General features: G+C 39.6%; 1 protein-coding gene across 1 annotated transcript; it reads left to right on the top strand.

Annotated features, from left to right (window-relative positions):
* Window positions 1-1,936: 1,936 nt before the first annotated feature.
* On the top strand, window positions 1,937-3,559 carry LOC147614355 (uncharacterized). Its single transcript, XM_086780444.1, has one exon. It carries the CDS (start codon window positions 2,150-2,152, stop codon window positions 3,425-3,427), a length of 1,278 nt encoding a protein of 425 aa, XP_086636570.1. The 5' UTR covers window positions 1,937-2,149; the 3' UTR covers window positions 3,428-3,559.
* Window positions 3,560-19,314: the final 15,755 nt, after the last annotated feature.

Below are 19,314 nucleotides of genomic sequence, written 5' to 3'. Positions count from 1 at the left end.
AGCAGCCATTTATATTTCCTCTCAAGATTAAGGTTTTCAAAGGCATCTTTTAGTGAAGCCATATTTCACAAATGATGAAAAAACTGGGGGGTTCACTATATGTAAACTCTCTATATCACATGCGTTCAAGGCCTAATTTAAAAACCAATTGCGACATGGTAGTTCAAAAATCATGTGTTGAGGTCCCAACCATAGAATTTGTGGGCGTTTTCATATTGATCTCATTTGTTTGTCTCCAAGCTACAATTGGTTGTAAATTGATAGTTTTTGAGATGGATAGAACCTAATTGTTACAGAATAGTTCAAAAATCATGTGTTGAGGTCACAACCATAGAATTTGTGGGCGTTTCAGTCTCGTCCTTATTTATTTGTATTCCAAGCTGCAATTGGCAGTGAATTTAAGGTAGCATAGAAAAAGGTGTTAGAAAGTTGAACTAGAAGTAGCAACTTGGCAACCATAGTTGTAACCTACATATTTAATGACGGACGACCGTCCACAACTCGTCTGGTGAATTTTACCCCGTCTCCAAATATCACGATACGTGGAATTTCGGAAACAAGACCGTGAGGGCGCACATAGTGCGCAGGCCAAACAACATAACTGCTTCTAGCGATTAAAAATTTCAAGAAAGCCATCAAGTGAACAGTGGACAATGGAACGTCTGGAATTCGGCGGTGAGTTTTGGTGGTGGACGTCGTGTTAGCCATTAAGGCGGGTGGAAGCGGTTATCGGACAGCGTTTAAAAGTGAAGGCTTATTAGGGAGCAGATGAAAGGAAAGGTAACTGCTGCCACCTTACTGGAGACAGCACCAGCCGGGGGGGTACACGCTGCCCATGCGCTCCAAATGTCTCATGACTCATGAGCCCCATAATCCATCTCTCTCTCTCGATCCTTCAGTGCCACTGACCTGCAGGCTGCTACCAATCAATTTTTTTAAAAAAAAAACCAGTATTTTACCCGTTTTCTATCCTACAGAGTTTCTTACAATACTCAACTCCCAAAATATACCCTCAAATTGATGTTTGGCAAAAGAATTTAATAAAAAGAAAAATTTTAGGGCCGTGAAAAATCTGCCATGCAGTCTGCATTTTTGCAGCGAAAGAAAAAAGACATAATATGTACAGTGGGGCCCCCAAGCTGCCGCCACCTCCTTTCCCACGCACGACGTCGTACCAATAATGCGCTGGCCCCACACGGTCGTCACCCCTGTCCTACGTGGACCTCCGCGCCGAACACCACTATCGTACCCTGTACGACACCATGCCCAATTTGCCATTATAAAAATTCAGGCGAAATTATTTCTTCTCTAGGTGCAAATCGGGTAAAATACGATCTTCATATGCTACGGTGGGGGAAGCTACCGAGTCCCGACTGATGATGGGGAGCTTGTACGACGAGCACATGCTCCATGAGCATTCAGAGTCCTCCATCATCCATGTATGATGTCGCCACCATTGGGCCCTTGGGGACGATGAAGTCATGCGTCATGACCATGAAACTGGTATGGGCAGGATGGCATACGCTGATGCTGCAACGCTTGGATGATGCATGATCTTGCATGCAAGGCTCATGAACCATTCGTGAATATCAGTGATCGACTCTCATGCCACATTGCCATGGAGCTGCCTGCTCCCCGGTAGGTGGTAGTATCGGTTGTGTCCGAGCGCCGTTAGAGTTGACGGCATGCTGTCGCGGGGGCCGGGGCAGCCGTTAGCGTCTTGGTCGCCGTCAATTAACTTAAAAACCAATCAAGCCTGCTCGATTTCTAGCGTAATTACGTATAAAAACGTCCGATTTGCAGCCTGATTAGGTCTTCGAAACGTCTGACACGTGATTTAGGGTTTCGAGCGTGTGGGGGAGGATAGATAGAGAATATATCTGGTGTTATATAAATGTGTACAAGGTTTTATTCTCGTCTCTCGGACACACACACACATACACACAGAGTATCATGGAATCCTCGTTCTTTCTTTGTCTCTCCCTGTTGGTGTGCCTGTAACGCCCGTCTCCACTTTGCTTTTTAGGCCCCTGCCTCCCTTTGGGGGACAGTTTCTCTCCTTGTCTCATCAAAGCTTTCTTCAAGTCTTCTCTCATAGCTTTATCACTCCTAGCCTCGAGAGAACCCCACAATATAGCTTAGTACAATCATGGCCCCCATCGCTCCTTGCCCGCAGTACCCTTCTTGTCGCCCAAGCTTCTTCAATCTTGGTGTCTGCCATCCCTCCCACTCTATCTGCAAATCTGAGAGTTTTGATTATGCTCATATTATCAAGGCTCCCTCTCTTCAATATCCCCCTCCTCCGCAGCACAAAGCCTCCCCCCCTATCGTTAGAATAGTGCACATCAAAGCTCCAAAAGTCATCAAGACTGATGTGGCCAACTTCCGAGCTCTTGTGCAGAAGCTCACAGGCAAGTCCTCAAGCAAGTCCAACAAATTCAAAAAGAAGGAAAAAGTAGTAGCAGTACCAACAACTATGCATTCATGCAAAGCTCAAGCTTCACCAATTTTTGCTGCCTGTAAGGAGCAGAAAGCACCTGAATGCTTGCCTAAGGTTGAACATGAGGATAAGGTTCCCAATATGAGCTTCAGCTCTAGAGGTCGATGCTATGGAAACCTTCATTTTCCATCTACATCATATGGTGGACAAGCTCAAACAAGTTCAGGCAACGTGATTTGGTCCGGGGAGTACAGTTTTAGCTCTCGTGAGTCTCAAGCTTCACCAATTTTTGCCTCCTGCAAGGAGCAGAAAGCACCCGAAAGCTTGCCTCAAGTTGACCATAGGAGCTTCAGCTCTAGAGGTCAGTGCTATGGAAACCTTCATTTTCCTTCTACATCCTATGCTGCAGAAGCTCAAACAAGTGCAGGCAACATGATTTGGTCAGGGGAGTACAGTTTTAGCTCTCGTGAGGCTCAAGCTTCACCATTATTTGCTGCCTACAAGCAGCAGAATCCACCCCAAAACTTGCCTCCAGTTGACCATAAGGATATGGCTTCCGATATGAGCTTCAGCTCTAGAGGTGAATGCTATGGAAACCTTCATTTTCCATCCACATCAGAAGCTCAAACAAGTGCAGGCAAGATGATTCCGTCAGGGGAGTATAGTTGTAGCTCTCGTGAATGCTCAATGCAGAGTTTAAATGAATCATCATCGTTCAATGGCAATTGCAATAGCGGTCGTAGCTCACCAGGGGATAGCAATGAATCAGGGAAGAGTTCTTGTGGAAACGATAATGAGTCCAAGTTCACAGAGTGGGATATCGTATGGGGCCTTTTCTCAGCCGTTCCAGCAGTTTTAGAGCTCACCCACCTACCACCCCTCACACTTCCTTCTCATGAGGATACATCTAAACACTCACAAAATCAAGCCTGTTGGAGATTTCCCCAGCTTCTTTCTAGAATTCCCGCCAGGTTTCTAGATGATTAAACCAACGGGATTAGCTTTTAAAAATGACTAATTATTTTTCCCTTCTTTAAAAAATGACTAATTTAGGTTGCGCAAGGTTTATTTAACGCTTTGTACTATGTTTTGCTGTATTAACTTGCATGTAAAGCTCGTCAAAACCTCAACTTTATATTATGCTTTGTACTACGCTTTATAAAGACTTGTACATTTGGTGTTGTTAATCGGAATATATCTTTGATTTTCTGAATCTTTGATAAGTTTGATGTCATCAACAGGCTTGAGTTATTTAATTTAATAAATTATTGTACAATCTAAGATTATGATAAAATGTCGAGATGTCGACGCTGTAATCGAAGCTGTACGATCGCTAGGGATAATGATTGAACCTTACCTTTTCGAAAAATTCAGAGTGCAGGTTTAGGCTTGCATCAAATCTGCCAAAGTCATAAAAATTTATCATGTTATAAAAATTTATCATGTGTACTGTAAAGCGATGCATTTTTACACTTACAAGGTTCACCTTGAAATGCTCAAACGGTTGGAGGCTGTTCATGTGACGATGCTTTGTCTGAAGATGCCGCCGGCAGCCAGTTACGTCTCAGTTGCTTTGTTTTATAACTGAAATTTGTACATTTCAGTTATAAATCCCCATTTGTATGATTTTAAGTCAGTTTCAAGTTTAAATCCTAATTAACCCTAAACATTATCTTTAATTTTAAGGGTTGAAAAATTCATTTTTTTTCTAGCACTAGGCGACATAGATTTAAAAAATGTATAATACTGTTAATGTGAGTGTTGATGTGGTTTCGAGGCAGTTTTTTTTATTTTACAGTTCTTTAAAAAAAAACAAATTTCACTTCCTTTTCTATACTAGGTGGAGATGTGAGTACTATCGTTAATGATAGGGTCATAACCACAAGGCGGTAATACCTCCCCATATTTTCTGGCAATGTGCAAATAAAAAAACTCACCAAATTTTCTGGCATGGTTCATAGGAGAGTCATCAATCAGTTTGCAACTATCGTTGGCAATCCTTGTGCATATGGGACACACACCAATGCATGTAAATCTCTCTGTATTCATAAAGAAAGTATGATGTCCTTTGATCTGAACCATCAATTCCAGTCGAGCTCTGCTTTACGAAGTGCTGAGATAAGCGTTATAGGCTGTAGCACAACACTTTACGAAGCACTGGTATTATCGCGTTATTGTCATGCTTATATCAACGCTAAGACACGTCAAAGAAAAATTGGATTCTAAACCCGTTTTTAGCACTGGTATAAGCAATCGCTCAGATCAATGCTAGGCTATAAAATTCAAAAACTAACTCCTTAATTGATAGCTATGTTTTTCTAGCAGATGTCCAATGGTTACCGTGAATGGGGAACACATGTGCATTTATAATGATGTCCAGAAATCTCCTTGAGTATACTTGAGGACACCTTAAGCTTGGGGTGTGTTCGCATGCAGGTGGGCACGTTGGTCTTGCCTTCCATACACCCCAACATCTATGCTTGAGCGTTCTTGTGATTTCTCACGAGTTCTTCTCAGAATTCTTGTGATGATAGTGGTGTGCAACTCCATTTAATTGTCAAACTCAAGCTTTGGATCACGGACAGTGGTGGCTGCTGGAGCATCTCAACGCACAACACGTGGTGCCCAGTTTCAACTATGCATGGTATTCCCTGCTTTCGACAGAGGTACTAACTTGTTGGGTTCGTCTCGAGGCTTGTCTACTACCTTAAAATATCACCAATATTTGGAAGCATAAGGCTGGTCCCCCCTTGTAGTACTAGTGCCAGGGTAGTACCCCCATAGAGTACTCGAGTATGGATGTGTGTAGTTAGTACTAGTGCCAAGGTACCAAATGAGGTGTCGCACTCGGGGTGCATGTGAAATCTGGTGAAATCCCCATGTGTGGTTAGGTAATGGACTCAGGGAACGAGCCACTCATCTAAAATAATAAATAAATAAATTTTTAAGTCCAATAGGTTGGTCCCATCGTGAACCCAAGTTATGTTTGTAATTATGTTTCTTCAAAATTAAGAAGACGAGGAGTAATGTGCTTGCTTATTGGCCAACATCTCTTGTGCTTTGTAAGGTAAGTTGCCATGATCAGGCTACTAACTTTCAAGCTAGTTCATAGTTAAAGGGATCCTATTAAGGAGAACATGAATTCTCCATTTTTTATCTCCATTGCTCCCAATTTGTATAGTCAATGTCTTGCTTAGGCTAGAGATTATATGTTTGGATGCTTAAAATCCATACCACATGCTGAAGAGGCCTAGTGTGCTACCAAGAAAATAATACATCCCCATAAGAATGCACTATTCATGTGATGCTCTATGCAATTGACCTTCATCAATACTGATTGACCTTTGTTAATGTTTATTGTCTTGAATTACTATGTATAAGAATATAAAATAGGGGGGCATCTCTTGTATATGTGTCTTTCTGTACTACTCACAATAACACTTGAAGTCTCCCTATAACCCTTGTAATTTTTAAGGCTTTTAGAAATTAGAGACATAAAAATACAAGGACTATTATGAGGGGGCCAAATTATTTTCCTAAAATCTATATCAATTTTCAAGTAAGGTTTTTATATGCCATTTATGTTGCTGCTGTGTGCAGTAGAGAGGAGCTTAGATGGGATGCTCTCTCTTATAAGTTATGATCAAAGCTACATTATGTGGGATGTTGTTCTTTTGCAAGTCTTTAACCTTGCAAGGCTAAAAGTAAAGAAAAACGGAAGCGATGTATCTTAGGTAGAAAAATAAAATGCATGTGTGGTGCGCCTAGTAAAATGATTACTAATTCAATCCTAATCGAACTTTATTAGAGTAGCAAACGATTCCTCATTATATTTTGTTAGTTTTCTTCCTCCCTATTACAAAGATGAATGCGGTAAAGCTTTTTTTTTGCTTTTCGTTTGCTTGCTTTTTTTTCTTTAATAACTTAATAAACTATGGGTGAGGTGGAAGAGGGAGCCTCTTGGTTGTAGAGTAGCCATACATGGCTACTTAGGGGTTCAATTCCCCTTGGGCTCGGGCTCGGCTACTTTCATGTAGGCCATACGTCATAGAGCACATTTTGGACAACATAGTGCAAACCATATGTTATGGAGCATGCATAGGGTCGTGGCACAAAGGTAATACATATATATACAATTCTTGTTTCATATTGTTATTCTAAAATAAAACAAATAGTAATAACCATGCCACATATTATGCAGGCCCTGGTGGAAGGCCTAGCGGCAGCACATCTGGCAGGAATTGTACATACCGACCTACATCCATTCAATGTAGTGTTGGATTTTACAAAAGAGTTGAAGCCACGCATAGGTATTACCGATTGGGGGTTACTGCTGAGAGCACCCAAAAAACGGGTGTCTCTCAATTTTGTGTTTGAAGCAAACAAGAACCCTGAGAAGGTGGCACAGGCGGTCTCCTACGCAAACAGAGAGCGAAATAAACGACCGTGGATAGCCTCGGAGCTTTATGATCCATTTTTGGCAGATGCATACACTCTTGCATCTGATGTTTTTACCTTGGGATATTTATTACAAACTTTATATGACTTTTGGCAGAAAGTACAAGAGTTGTGGATGGATAATAGTTCCTATGACAAAGTTACCATGGATACTATTATTCATAGAGTCAAAAATTGGATGTTTCTGCCTAATCGCGATGAGCGAAAATCAATTTTGCAAGTAGTTAAATTTTTTAGATCACTAAATACTGACCCAACGAGGGCACAACGTCCTCTTGTAGAGCTATCGGTGTCATTCACCCCAACTTTGTAATGATACAGTATCATGAGATTAAGTTTCAGGAATGGCATTTTGTTTCTCTCTTCAAAATTTGATGTGTCCATTGTTTGAAATATTATCTCATTGAGTCTTTGCAATATCTCTCTCCTCTTGTGGTGTTTAAGTTTATGTTTTCTCTTCAAAATTTGATGTGCGCGCATTGTTTGAAGTAATTTTGGAGTCAAGTGGATATTTCTCATCGAGTCTCTGCAATACATATCTCCTCTCGTGGTTTTTAACTTTAAGTTTTTGAGAGTAATGGTCAATTTATCTTACGTTGATCTTTACAGTTCATTAAAATCCTAAAGTCATTTATGTTCATGTAGATATGGCAGAGGCGCAAGCAAACGAGCATCAAGAGTTAGCCAAGAAGGCATATGAGCGAATGAAGGTCCTTGCACATGGCCTGACAGCCCGCGAAGCAACAAGAACAGCATGCAGGTTGTCGAAATGGACAAATCCAACTTATGTCCAATGGAAAGACATAAACAAACGCGTAACCACAGAGATGATAAAGGAAATATGGCCATGTCCAGATGGCAAGATTAAGAAGGGAAGATGGAAGATTTCACGTTGCACTCACAATGATATCAAAACTAATGCCGAGCGCATTTTCTTGGAGGTGTACGGTCATCCTCTCCATAATGCCGACGCTCCACTCTATTTTGCTAAGATGATATATGCTCAATTTATCCTAGAAACTCCAATGGACTTCGCCTCCAGAGAGGCCACTGTCAACACCCACGACATACGTGAAGAGACAGTGACATTCACAAGGGAAGAACTTGCTCTCATGGTGGAGGACGCTGGATTGGAGTTAAACAAGGTCAAAGAAAGCTTAGGGGCACAGCTAGCAGAGAAGGAGAAAGAAGCTGAGCGATTAACTCAAGTGTCAACTCCTCCCCCGGCCATTAGAGGGATTCAAGAGCAGCTCACAAAGATCAGCCAGAGCATCTCTTCACGTATTGCTCCTGTGCGCCAAGGAAACCACATCTCTCATTTTTTGATACATCCTGATCTTGTGGGAGTTTCTGCTGAGGCTACTAGTTCCTCCACCCCCCAATGTCCTGTATGTTACAAAGTATTCGATGGGTGGAGCGGCCAGTATATACTACCCTGTGGACACTACTACCACTTAATATGTTTAGTGAGGCAAATGCAAAATACTTCCACATGTGCATTGTGCAGTGTCCCAATAAATCAAGGTATTTATATAGTGTTCGGCATGGCTAGCGAATATAAACCACCAGGACCTTTAGATGCAACTCCTAGTGCAATTCGTAATTTATTTCAAGATGAAAGCTAAGAAAGACAAATCCTACTTTTGTATTGATAATTTCTCCAAATACGATCATTTGTACAAGTACTTTTTATGAAATTAATGAAGTGACTTCTTCCTCTATGTCAGTATCTTGCTCCAAAATTCTTTCACCGTTTACTCTCTCGTCTGCTAAATTAAGCTCATCTAAGTCAATGTCTAAATTGTCTTCTATCTCAAGGGTGGTGCACAACGTGCGTCCAACATCAAAGTTCTCGTCTACTACATCATCACAATTGTACATCCATCTGGGCATATCTTCTTCATACTCTTCGCTTTCAATGTCTCGCAAGATCTTTTCATTGCAATACATGTAAACAAGTTTATCTGCTCGATCTGCAAGAAGTCGATTGCGAATAGTACTGTGAATATATTTGTACATGCTCCAGTTTCTTTCTGAGCGTGAGTTTGAAGAGCACTGACTTAGAACCTTCATCGCAAGGTTGCGCAATAAAGCATAATGCTCACCACCATTCATCATCCACCACTTCCATGCAGGTTTCTCTTTAGCCATTTGTTGAACAAGGGAGTTGGAAAATAAACCCTCTTTCAATCGAAATGAGGTCATCTCCTTTATGCACTTTACACGATCATCATCATTATTATAGAAAGTGTTTACCACTTTATAAAAATCTTGCACCACCTCAACGTTGGACATCAAATCCATATTTCAATATTCAGGATCTAACATGTAAGCAGCACTGTGTAGTGGTGAATGCGCTCTAATCCATCTAGCATGAAAGTACTTCAATAGAACTTTTCTTTGTCTACTGGAGAATGGTACACGCCATTGCTTTTCCACCACTGAATGCTCTAATTTCTCAAGACACTCCAAACTCCGCTGGACAGTCCACCATTGCATCCATGGTTTTCCGAGATTAGGCGCTCTTTGATCAAGACTTCGTACAGCATACATAACAGGCATCATTACATGGTATGCATCCATCACACTGTTCCACCAACTTCTTCTCGTAAGCACTGCCTTCAAGACTTTGATTTTCTCTTTCACTTTTTCAAGTTGAGTGTTCTCCTAGTCATGAAATGCCATGCATGTAAATGTTTCGCAAACTGCATCTTTATTTCTAAGAAGAGACTCAAAAGTGTAAAAGTGAGTGCAAAACCTAGTCTCCGCTGGAAGCTTTAACATAACTAACATGCGAGGTCAAAAAATATCTAACACTCTCTGTCTCTTGAGCATGAATCTCACAAGCAAGCAGTGTCGACGATTGAGGCAAACCATTTGGTATCATCAGATTTATACCAATCTTTTAATACAAGATTCAAACTATGAGTATTACAGCCTACCGGAAAAATATGTGGATATTGTCGCTGTAGGATTTTGGATGCATTTTTGCAATTTTTTGCATTGTCCATGACGACTTGGACTACATTTTTGGCACCCACTTCCTCTATCACAGAGCTAATGACTTGAGCAATGTAAGCCCCAGTTTTGATTGAACCAGCTGAATCCACGGCACGGATGAAAGTCTCACCTCTAGGTGAAATAACCATTACATTAATTAATGGTTTTCTTTGCACATTAGACCATCCATCACTTACTATACTACATCCAGAAAGCTCTATATTGCTAAGAATTATTCTTTGTACACGTTCTTTTACTTGCGCATAACATTTCTCTAATAGATAATTTCGCATAGCATGGTACGTAGGTGGTGAAAACCCTGGTCCAAACTCACCAATTTTCTTCCATGCTCTCTTCCAATGCTCACTGTCCACCATCATCATAGCACTCCTAGAAAAGTAAATCGCTTCAGCAAGGGCGAGTTGTGCATCATTGAGTTGACCTTGATGTAGGCTTTCTTGCAATGAAGTTTGACGCATGGGTATATTTCCTACATCAAACTGGGTAGATTACTTTCTGGTTGCACATTGCCGTTTGGGGTACAAGTAGGCGATGTAGCGGGAGTTTGATGATTAGAACAACAGTGTTCTTGCTGCCTTGATACATTAACGGTAGGAGTGTCATGTTTTCTTGAATCTTTCTTTTGAATTTCTTCTCTTATGCGTTTGGCCACTATAGGTGCAGAGGGGTGGGTACATGACTTTTTCTTCGGTCCGCCTAAAAAGTGTTCTCTTAGTCGAGGCGCCCCACCTGATTTTACTGCATGGCATAGCTTACACTCCCAATCTATGAATCGATCACCAACGTTAATTGCATATTGCCACTCTATCCCACGTGCCTTTTTTTTCCTGCTATTTGAAATTTGGACTCTATTGGAGGTATCGCTGGATCCAACATTGTCCTCCATCTCAACAAATAACCTATTCAACCAAGCATATAACAATGAATACACAAATGAAAAAACAACAAATCACTCACGTATTACAAAACATACATTAGCAGACAAAGTACTTCGAAACTATCTTGACAAATACAAAAGATCATCACATAACACAAACCTACTTCAAACTGTCTTGCAAGGTCTTACTACAAAACTACTTCGAAACTATCATGCACATTGCACTCCCAATGAAGGATGCCTTTTGTACCCAATTAAGGATACTTTACACAATCAAAGATCTATGCTTGCCCAATACTCTAGTATAGGACAATAGACCTTCTCTAACATTCACAAAGAAAATCAAAGATCTATGCTTGCCCAATACTCTAGTATAGGACAATAGACCCTTGTCTACTCTAAACTATATCAAGTATCAAGAACCAATACAAGCCCCTAAGCAGGACTCTTGGCTCCATCAAACCATTCATAAAGCAGAATGAGGTAGATTACGTACGTGGCTCAAATGCAAAGCCGAATGACTCCAAATTTGTCCCTAAATCTCCGCAAGTATTAGCTAGGAACCACACCCTACCCCCAGTTCAAAGAACTAAGGACGAGTGACTCAATAGCCTTAGGAGTGCCTACAAGGAAAGACGACAGCCCCTAAGATAAGGACGTTCTTCCCAAGAGGACACTTCTAGCAACTCGAGAGCTCTACAAGTACTTTGAGGAGAGATATCACGCCCCCAAAACAAGGACTATCTCCCCAAAAGTTGTACGATGGGTGTCGGGCAGTGTTTATATACAGAATAGTACCCCGCCGGTGTTCTTTCTTTTTCCCGGCGGGCCCGCCGGGATAAGTGGTTTTCCCGGCGGGCCTGCCGGGAAAACTAAAAGCCCGGAGGTGTTACGGGACTAGTGGGTTCTGGTAGGTCATTGCTCAGGTCATGTGAATATACAATGTGATCACAAGTTTTAATATGTTAACAATAGGTTTTGTTAACGTGATCACGAAATTGTGAAGACGTTAATGAAATCCCTGATCATCATATAAATAATGAAAGGAATATTGTTTCCTATGCGATGCATAAATATTGTCGCTTGAAAGATGCTTTGAAATAAAAAATTCTATATGTAGCTTATGCAACAATTTGTGTCTCACAAGCGACGCCTGCTATTTTTGCCTCGAAATTTTCCCCCTCGCTAAAGGGGGCTCTTTCTTCTAATGATAACATGCGTGATCAGTGATATGACAAGTGTCATCAGTGATGTGGTGGGCCTGATGGGTGACATGGGAGAGAGTGATCGATGATATGAAAAGCATGATAGAAGGGTGGGCATAATCAGTGACGTAGCATGTGTGACTAGTGATGCGGTGCCAATTCGTGTCGACCAAGCTAAGGTAAGGTTTACTATTTTTGGCCTCATAATCCTGAAAATTGTGTGAAGAGAATCTTGAGAAGATAATCACAATTGCAACTACATAATCATGACCGTGATTATGTAGGTTTTATCCAAAAATGGGATTTTATTTTTAAAAAAAAGGAAAGTTTGTGATGTTTTTTCTAACCAAATTGTCTGCTGGTATGGGTCTCGTGAGCATGACGATCATGATTATGTGTTCAATGGATCCTAATCTACCCTCTAAACTCCTATTTTTTATGTTTTTTGTCTCTTGATTCTACTTATAAAAAAACCAATGTATTAGTGTTTTGTGCAAGTAATTCAGAAGTGTAGCACTTGTCAAGGCGGTCGGTTTCAACTCCTAGATAACAAAAGTTGGACTTATGGGTGTAAAACAAGGCCTCTAGAAGTTCTAACATAGGGTATGATTATTGACCCAAAGTGCACACTCCTAACCTCTCAAAAGTTTGTCCCCACCCCTTTTGGCTATTTTAGGCTCCATCTACCTTTTCTTGACCTTGTTCTTGCACCGTGATTTTACAGGTTCAAGTTTTCATAGCTGTGAGTTTGCACATTTTCTCGTACACCACGATCGATGATGTGGTAGGCATGATCGATCACATGGCAGGTGCTATCGATGATGTGGTAGGTGTGATTTGCTAACATGGGGTGGGCACATTAGTGATGTGGCAAGCGAGATTGGTGACGTGGCAATCACAATGATCAAGATAAGATAAGGTTTTACTATTTTTGGCCCTATAAGCTTAGGAATCACGGCGGTGTGAATCTTGACAAGATAAGGTTTTACTATTTTTGGCCCTGTAATCTTAGAAATGGCGTTGTGAGTCTCGAAAAGATAATCACCATCGTGAACTGCATAATCAATCGTGATTACGCAAGTTTTACCTAAAAATGTGATTTTGAAAAAAATGAAATTCAAATTTTGACAAGTTTTTGATGTTTTTTCTTGAACAAATTGTCAAGGATGGGTCTTCTAAGCATGAAGATCATAGTTACATGTTCAATGGAGCCCAATCTACCCTCGAAATTCTAAAATTTTCACTAAAATTTGTCTCTTGACTTCACTAACAAAAAACCAATGGTTTTTAGAAGTGTAGCATTCGTCAAGGCGATTAGTTTGGACTCCTAGATGACAAGAGTTGGACTTTTAGGTGCAAAATAGGGCCTCTAGAAGCTTTTAGAGAAGGTAGGATTCTTGAACCCAAGTGCAAGCTCCTAGCCTCTCAAAAGTTTCTCCTCACTCCCTTTTGCTATTTTAGGTCCATCTCCCCTTTTTTAACCTTGTTCTTGCACCCTGATTTTACATGTTCAAGTTTTGGTGATCTTGCTCAGTGATATGGCAGGCATGATCGGTGATGTTGTGGGGGTGTGATCATGGACATGGTGGTAGGTGTGTTTAGAGATGTGCATGATTGATAACATGGTGGAGACTGTGATCAGTGACATGGCACCATCATGATTGGTAATGAGGCAATCACATCGATTAAGATACGGTTTACTATTTTTTACCTCGTAATCCTAGAAATCATGACGGGAATCCAAGGAAGTTAATCATGGCCCTATGACTCGACTGTGATTATGTAGGCTTTACCCAAAAAATGTGATTTTGTAGAAAATTCAAAATATGATTTTTGGGAAGTTTTTTAAGTTTTAGCTTGACTAAATTTTTGAGTATGGTTCTCCCAAGCATGAAGATCATGATTATGTGTTCAATGGAGCCCAATCTATTTTTTTTTATGAATTTTGTCTCTTCACATCAATAATTGGAAAACTAGTGTATTAGTTTTTGGTGCAACTAATTTAGAAGTGTGGCACTAATCGAGGTGGTGAACTTGGACTCCTAGATGGACAAAAATGGACTTCTAGGTGCAAAATAGGGCCTCTGAAAGGTTTTGCATAGGGTGGGATTCTTGAGCCACAATGCAACCTCCTAGCCTCTCAAAACTTTCTCTCCACTCACTTTTGCTATTTTAGGGTCCATATACCTTTTTTGACCTTCTTCTTGCATCATAATTTTGCAAGTTCAAGTTTTCACAATTGTGATTTTATAGGTTTTTTCGTACACACACTAACTCCGAACAATTAATTGCTCATATCTAATAATTTTGACGTACACAATCTCCTTATAGGTAGGAGGACAAATAATGGGTTGGTGTATAGAGGAGGAGGATAGTTCTTTTAGATGCTATTTCCAACTCTATTTCGGACGTTATTTGTGAGGCTTCGGCTCAAAAATCACAATACAATTCAAAGATTTAATACAATTTTCATGAATTCTCAAGGCCGAAAGAGAACAACTCTCGATATAATCAAGAAAGTTCTTACAACAATTTGATATGAAGCACTCTTGGAAGAAAGAGTTCAAACCATCCAACCACCCCTAAGCTATCTCACTCTCATGAACAACTCGCACTCACACACACACACACACACACTCATTCACACTCTCAATCTTCTTCTTCTTTTTCGGTTTAATGAGTATTCCTCTTCTTCATGCCGAAAGCCAAAAGAAACTCTTTTTCTTGAGCTTTCTCAAACCGCATGCCATATTTTTGGTGATGTAGCCCTTTTTTGGAAAAGCGTGTTTAGGACGTCTTCTTCACACTAGGAAAACGGTCCTTTATCATGGTGCGCCACTTATGCTTCGATGACCCGATGAGGATGCTCGATAGCTCATCTCGAATGTTACGTCCTCCTCTTCAACTTTGTACTTGTTCATCCGAGGTTAAATCTTTGTCCTTGACCTCCATTTCGGACTTGCAATGTCTCCACACCAAAACCTAGGCACATTTTTAGCACAAAACCACTCAAAGACCACTTTGGAGTAGCCAAACAGATGTGAAATATTGTGACTCACAAAATTTTCACTTGAGCAAAGTTGTTCTATGTACAAAATGGAAAATCTCTCTCATACAAAACTTCTACTGATTCTACCGCTAACCTAATCAGAACTCACCCATAAAAATGGTAACTACCTGAAAACGACCAAAACTAAAACAATTCTTGCAACACAAAATTTGTCAAAACATGTTGGATGCCCTAACGAAGCATTCGACACATTTCCTACAAAATGAATTTCCAAAAAAATATTTATACAAAATTATGCAGCGTCAGATTATTTTGGGCGTTATTTCGGACGTTCTTTTGGATGCCATTTCGGACATTTTTTGGACGCTATTTGTTGCGACACATTTATTGATGTCATTAAAGTTTTACAACGCCAAAACCTATGGAATTTGTGATCTTTTGCAAGTCTTTGTGATCTTTTGCTGCAAGTCTTTCGAAGAGGTGAGTTGCAAGCACACCTACCCCCCCACATTGTAAGGGGTGTACTCACCTCCACACCCTTCCTTCTCCCCTCCACTTTTCTACACTCCTCTACTTTCCTCTTTTCCTACACTTCTCTGCTGCAAATGTATGCATGTAGTTTTCTAACCTAAATTTTGTGAATTTATTTTGGGTTTTTTTACAGATCTTAGCTCTCGATCATCTACTTTGATTCTCTGCAAAGGACTTACCTCAATATGCTCTCCTTTTTAAGGTTTTATTCTTTTATTTAGGGTTCTATCCTCTCAAATTTTAGGATACTAATTTAATTTTTTTGTTTTAATTTTGTAGGTTTTTCTTCAATATCCTCAAGTTAACACTCACGAGTATCTTGAGGTAAGAGCTTATGAGCCCTCTTTTATTCTTATGGTGTACCCCCAAGTGCTTGGGAGTTCTTTTTTAATTTAATTCCTTGCTTCTTTCATGATGCATAAGGGCTTATTCCCTCTTGCCTCTATGCATATCCATAAGGGCTTATGCTCCTTTTGCCTCTCTATGAATATGCATAATCTCTCTTGCATCATGCACCATTGCCCTTATGCGTTATGCAAGAGGGGCATAAGCCCTCCTTCATGGTGGAGAAGGCATAAGCCCTTATGCATGATGAACGAGGGATTATGCATAAGGCATAATCGCTCTTGCATTATGCATAGGGACTTATGTCCCTATGCATAGGGACTTATGTCCTCTTGCTTCTATGCATAAGGCATAAGCCCTCTTGCAGGGCTTATGTACAAGCCCTCTTCCTTCTTTCATGATGCATAAGGGATTATGTCCTCTTGCTTCTATGCATAAGGCATTAGCCCTTATGCATTATGCAAGAGGGATTATGCATAAGAATATTGCAGGGCTTATGTACAAGCCCTCTTCCTTCTTTCATGATGCATAAGGGATTATGTCCTCTTGCTTCTATGCATAAGGCATTAGCCCTTATGCGTTATGCAAGAGGGATTATGCATAAGAATATCTCTAATGGAGATTCATATCTCTAATATGCATCCTACATGATGTGACGTGCATTTGGAATCTCTTCACTAGAAAGAAACAGGAGAAGAAATATGAGGATAATAAGGTGGATAACATTTAGTGATTGCATGTCCATCATGTAGACTTTATGCATTGATGACTACTATGCATTGACATGGAGTATAACCTTTTAGGGTTTTATGCTTTTATGGTTCTATTCTCAAGTCAATACTCACAAGTATCTTGAGGTAAGTATCCATATGTATAAGATTATGCATTAAGCTTAATTCTTGGGCATAATGCATATGCATTATAAGCTAATAATGTTATTTTTTTGGGTTGTTACGGTATAGGTTTCTCCTTAGTTCTTAACTTAAGCGTGTTGAGGTAAGTTGTTCATTGGCATCCCTAAACTCTATTTCATGTTATTGGCACCCTAGGGTGTGAGGGATTTCTTTATGTGTATGGCTTTATGTCTTCTATGCAGTAATGTATACATAAGCCTCTTATGCATAAGATGGATTCTTTAGAGCTTTCCCTCTTACTCGTGATACATATCAAGTAACATAGGAGTTAGCATCCTAAAGTACCTGCTACTGTCAACCGAGACGGAGCCCTCGATCTTTGAATATGCATAGTGCTTATGCTTATTCTCTATGCTCTATGCTCTATGCTCTATGCATTATGCTTATGCTTATGCTTTATGCATTATGCATAATGCAAGAGGGCTTATGCACAATTTCTCTTGATTTTTTCATGATGCATAAGGAATAAGCCCTCTTGCATATGCATTATGTTTTATGCTATATGCATAATGTTTGGGGTTTATGTTTTATGCATAATCTTTATGCTTATGCATTAAGCTTAATTCTTGGGCATAATGAAGATGAAGATGAGAAGGAAATCATGTTAACTGCTTAGAATCCAAACGCATGTACATAATTTTTTATGCGTTATGTTTTTTCAAGGTTGCATTATGTTTTTCAGGGTCACATTAACAAATGGCCAACAACCTTCAACAAGATGTTACAAAAGGAGGAGGGTTAGATAATCCTACGATCTTTGTAAGGATACTATCTTTATGCTATAGTAGTGAATCTTTTTGTATAACAACTTAAAATTATTATATGCTTGTAGCTTGTAGTTTGGAAGCTCTCTTTTCAAGGGTGCGAGAAGAAGGATGGATTGTATTAACTAGAAGCCCTGCTTGGCAAGCATGGTAGGTAAATATATTCCTAAACCCATAAGCTCTTTGGTCTATTTATAAACCTATTAAATTTGGGATTTTTAATTCTTCTTTTCACTTGTGCTAGTTTTATTACATTTTAGGAAAAAGTATCTGCAAATGTAGTCCTAAGAAACAAAGGGCATGGGTGGTCTGAAAATAGTGGAAATGTGAGGGCATGAGGAATCCCTCCCACTTAGGACTTCATATAGAATTCCTCTTCTTTCTTATGTACTTGAACTCGACCTTGTGTTGTATAATTCATTCGCATATGCGGCAACATTTTTGTAAAAAACATTTTTCGTATAAGTATTGATATCTAGCTGATAATTATTCATCTTTTTCTATGAATGTATCCTTTTTAATTTTTGTGTAATTATTCAATTGAGACCAATTGCTAAAGCAAGGTCTCTATATATTTATCATAATGGTGCATCTAGATACACATTTGCACTCGGATTCACTATTATGCCAAAACAAATCCTGCATCCGTCTCTAATAGCATAAGAATATCCATCTAAAAAAATGTCAGAATCATGATCAACAATTTGGACGTTGTTATAGATGTTTATATAGATGAATATTTCGACATTGTTATGGATGTTTATATAGATGTCATTTTCGACGCTTATATAGACATCATTTTCACCGCTTTTGCAAAGGTGTATTTAGATGATAACACCGATAAAAGTGTCGACGTGCATATAGACGTTTCTATATTTTCATTGCAGTTCATTTTTATTGGATTAAACATCAGAAATCAGGCAGCCTATAGTGGTGTCAATGGATTACATTCAATAGACCCGTGAAGCCTCACCAAGGAGTTGTAAAGGAAAGTGAACAACCTGCATAATGGGATGTAAGTAAATATCAACCTTCAATATTTTTTTTCCAGAAATACCTCAATATATTATTGCTTATCATTGATAAATTAGTTTGTAACATTACCTGATGTTGAGGATGTTGTGCAACAATTTATCGAGCTAGCACCAGCTTCATTTGGTGATACAAAGGATGCACACATGATAATATGCCCAGATGACATGTTTGAGACATGGATGAGGATTATGGATGCATATAGAGATGGATCACTACCCTATTGTGCTGAGCATAGTAATGATGTAAATAAAAGTTGGAAACAACTGATTGTTGTTGGCATGTTCATGTGCTCACAAGGTTTAGATGAGGAGAATATTAAGATCATTCAAGAAGAAATATTGGATTCCAAGATTGTTCTAGTTAGGGAAAACCATGATATAGATAAGATGGATATGGTAGAAAGAGCACGTCAAATGAAGGAGGATAAGGTGTTGCAAGAAGAGCTTGTGAAGGAGTTCAAGGAAAAGTCAAGTGACAAGGTTAACAGGCCATGGGATCAGTGTGTGACTTACTACAACATCCAGCCAAAATACTATGAAAAGATAGTTGGATCAAGTCAAATATGGCTGAAAAAAAAGCTTACTCGTAGAGATCATAATGATGCATTACCTCCATCGGCACAAGCATACATTCAATGGATTTTAAACGAAAAGGAGGGAACTAGTTTGCATTCTGATAAGTATACTTGGAGTATATGTACCAGGTTGAACTAGA

This window comes from Cibotium barometz, chromosome 42 (genome assembly GCF_041138505.1).
Source record: "Cibotium barometz isolate CiBa-2024 chromosome 42, ASM4113850v1, whole genome shotgun sequence".
NCBI classification, from domain to species: Eukaryota; Viridiplantae; Streptophyta; class Polypodiopsida; order Cyatheales; family Cibotiaceae; genus Cibotium; species Cibotium barometz.
This window is presented reverse-complemented; position numbering and strand designations above follow the sequence as displayed.

Bases quoted from the DNA above. Each gene is read 5' to 3' on its own strand.
- LOC147614355 (XM_086780444.1), top strand. From the start codon at position 2,150: ATGGCCCCCATCGCTCCTTGCCCGCAGTACCCTTCTTGTCGCCCAAGC.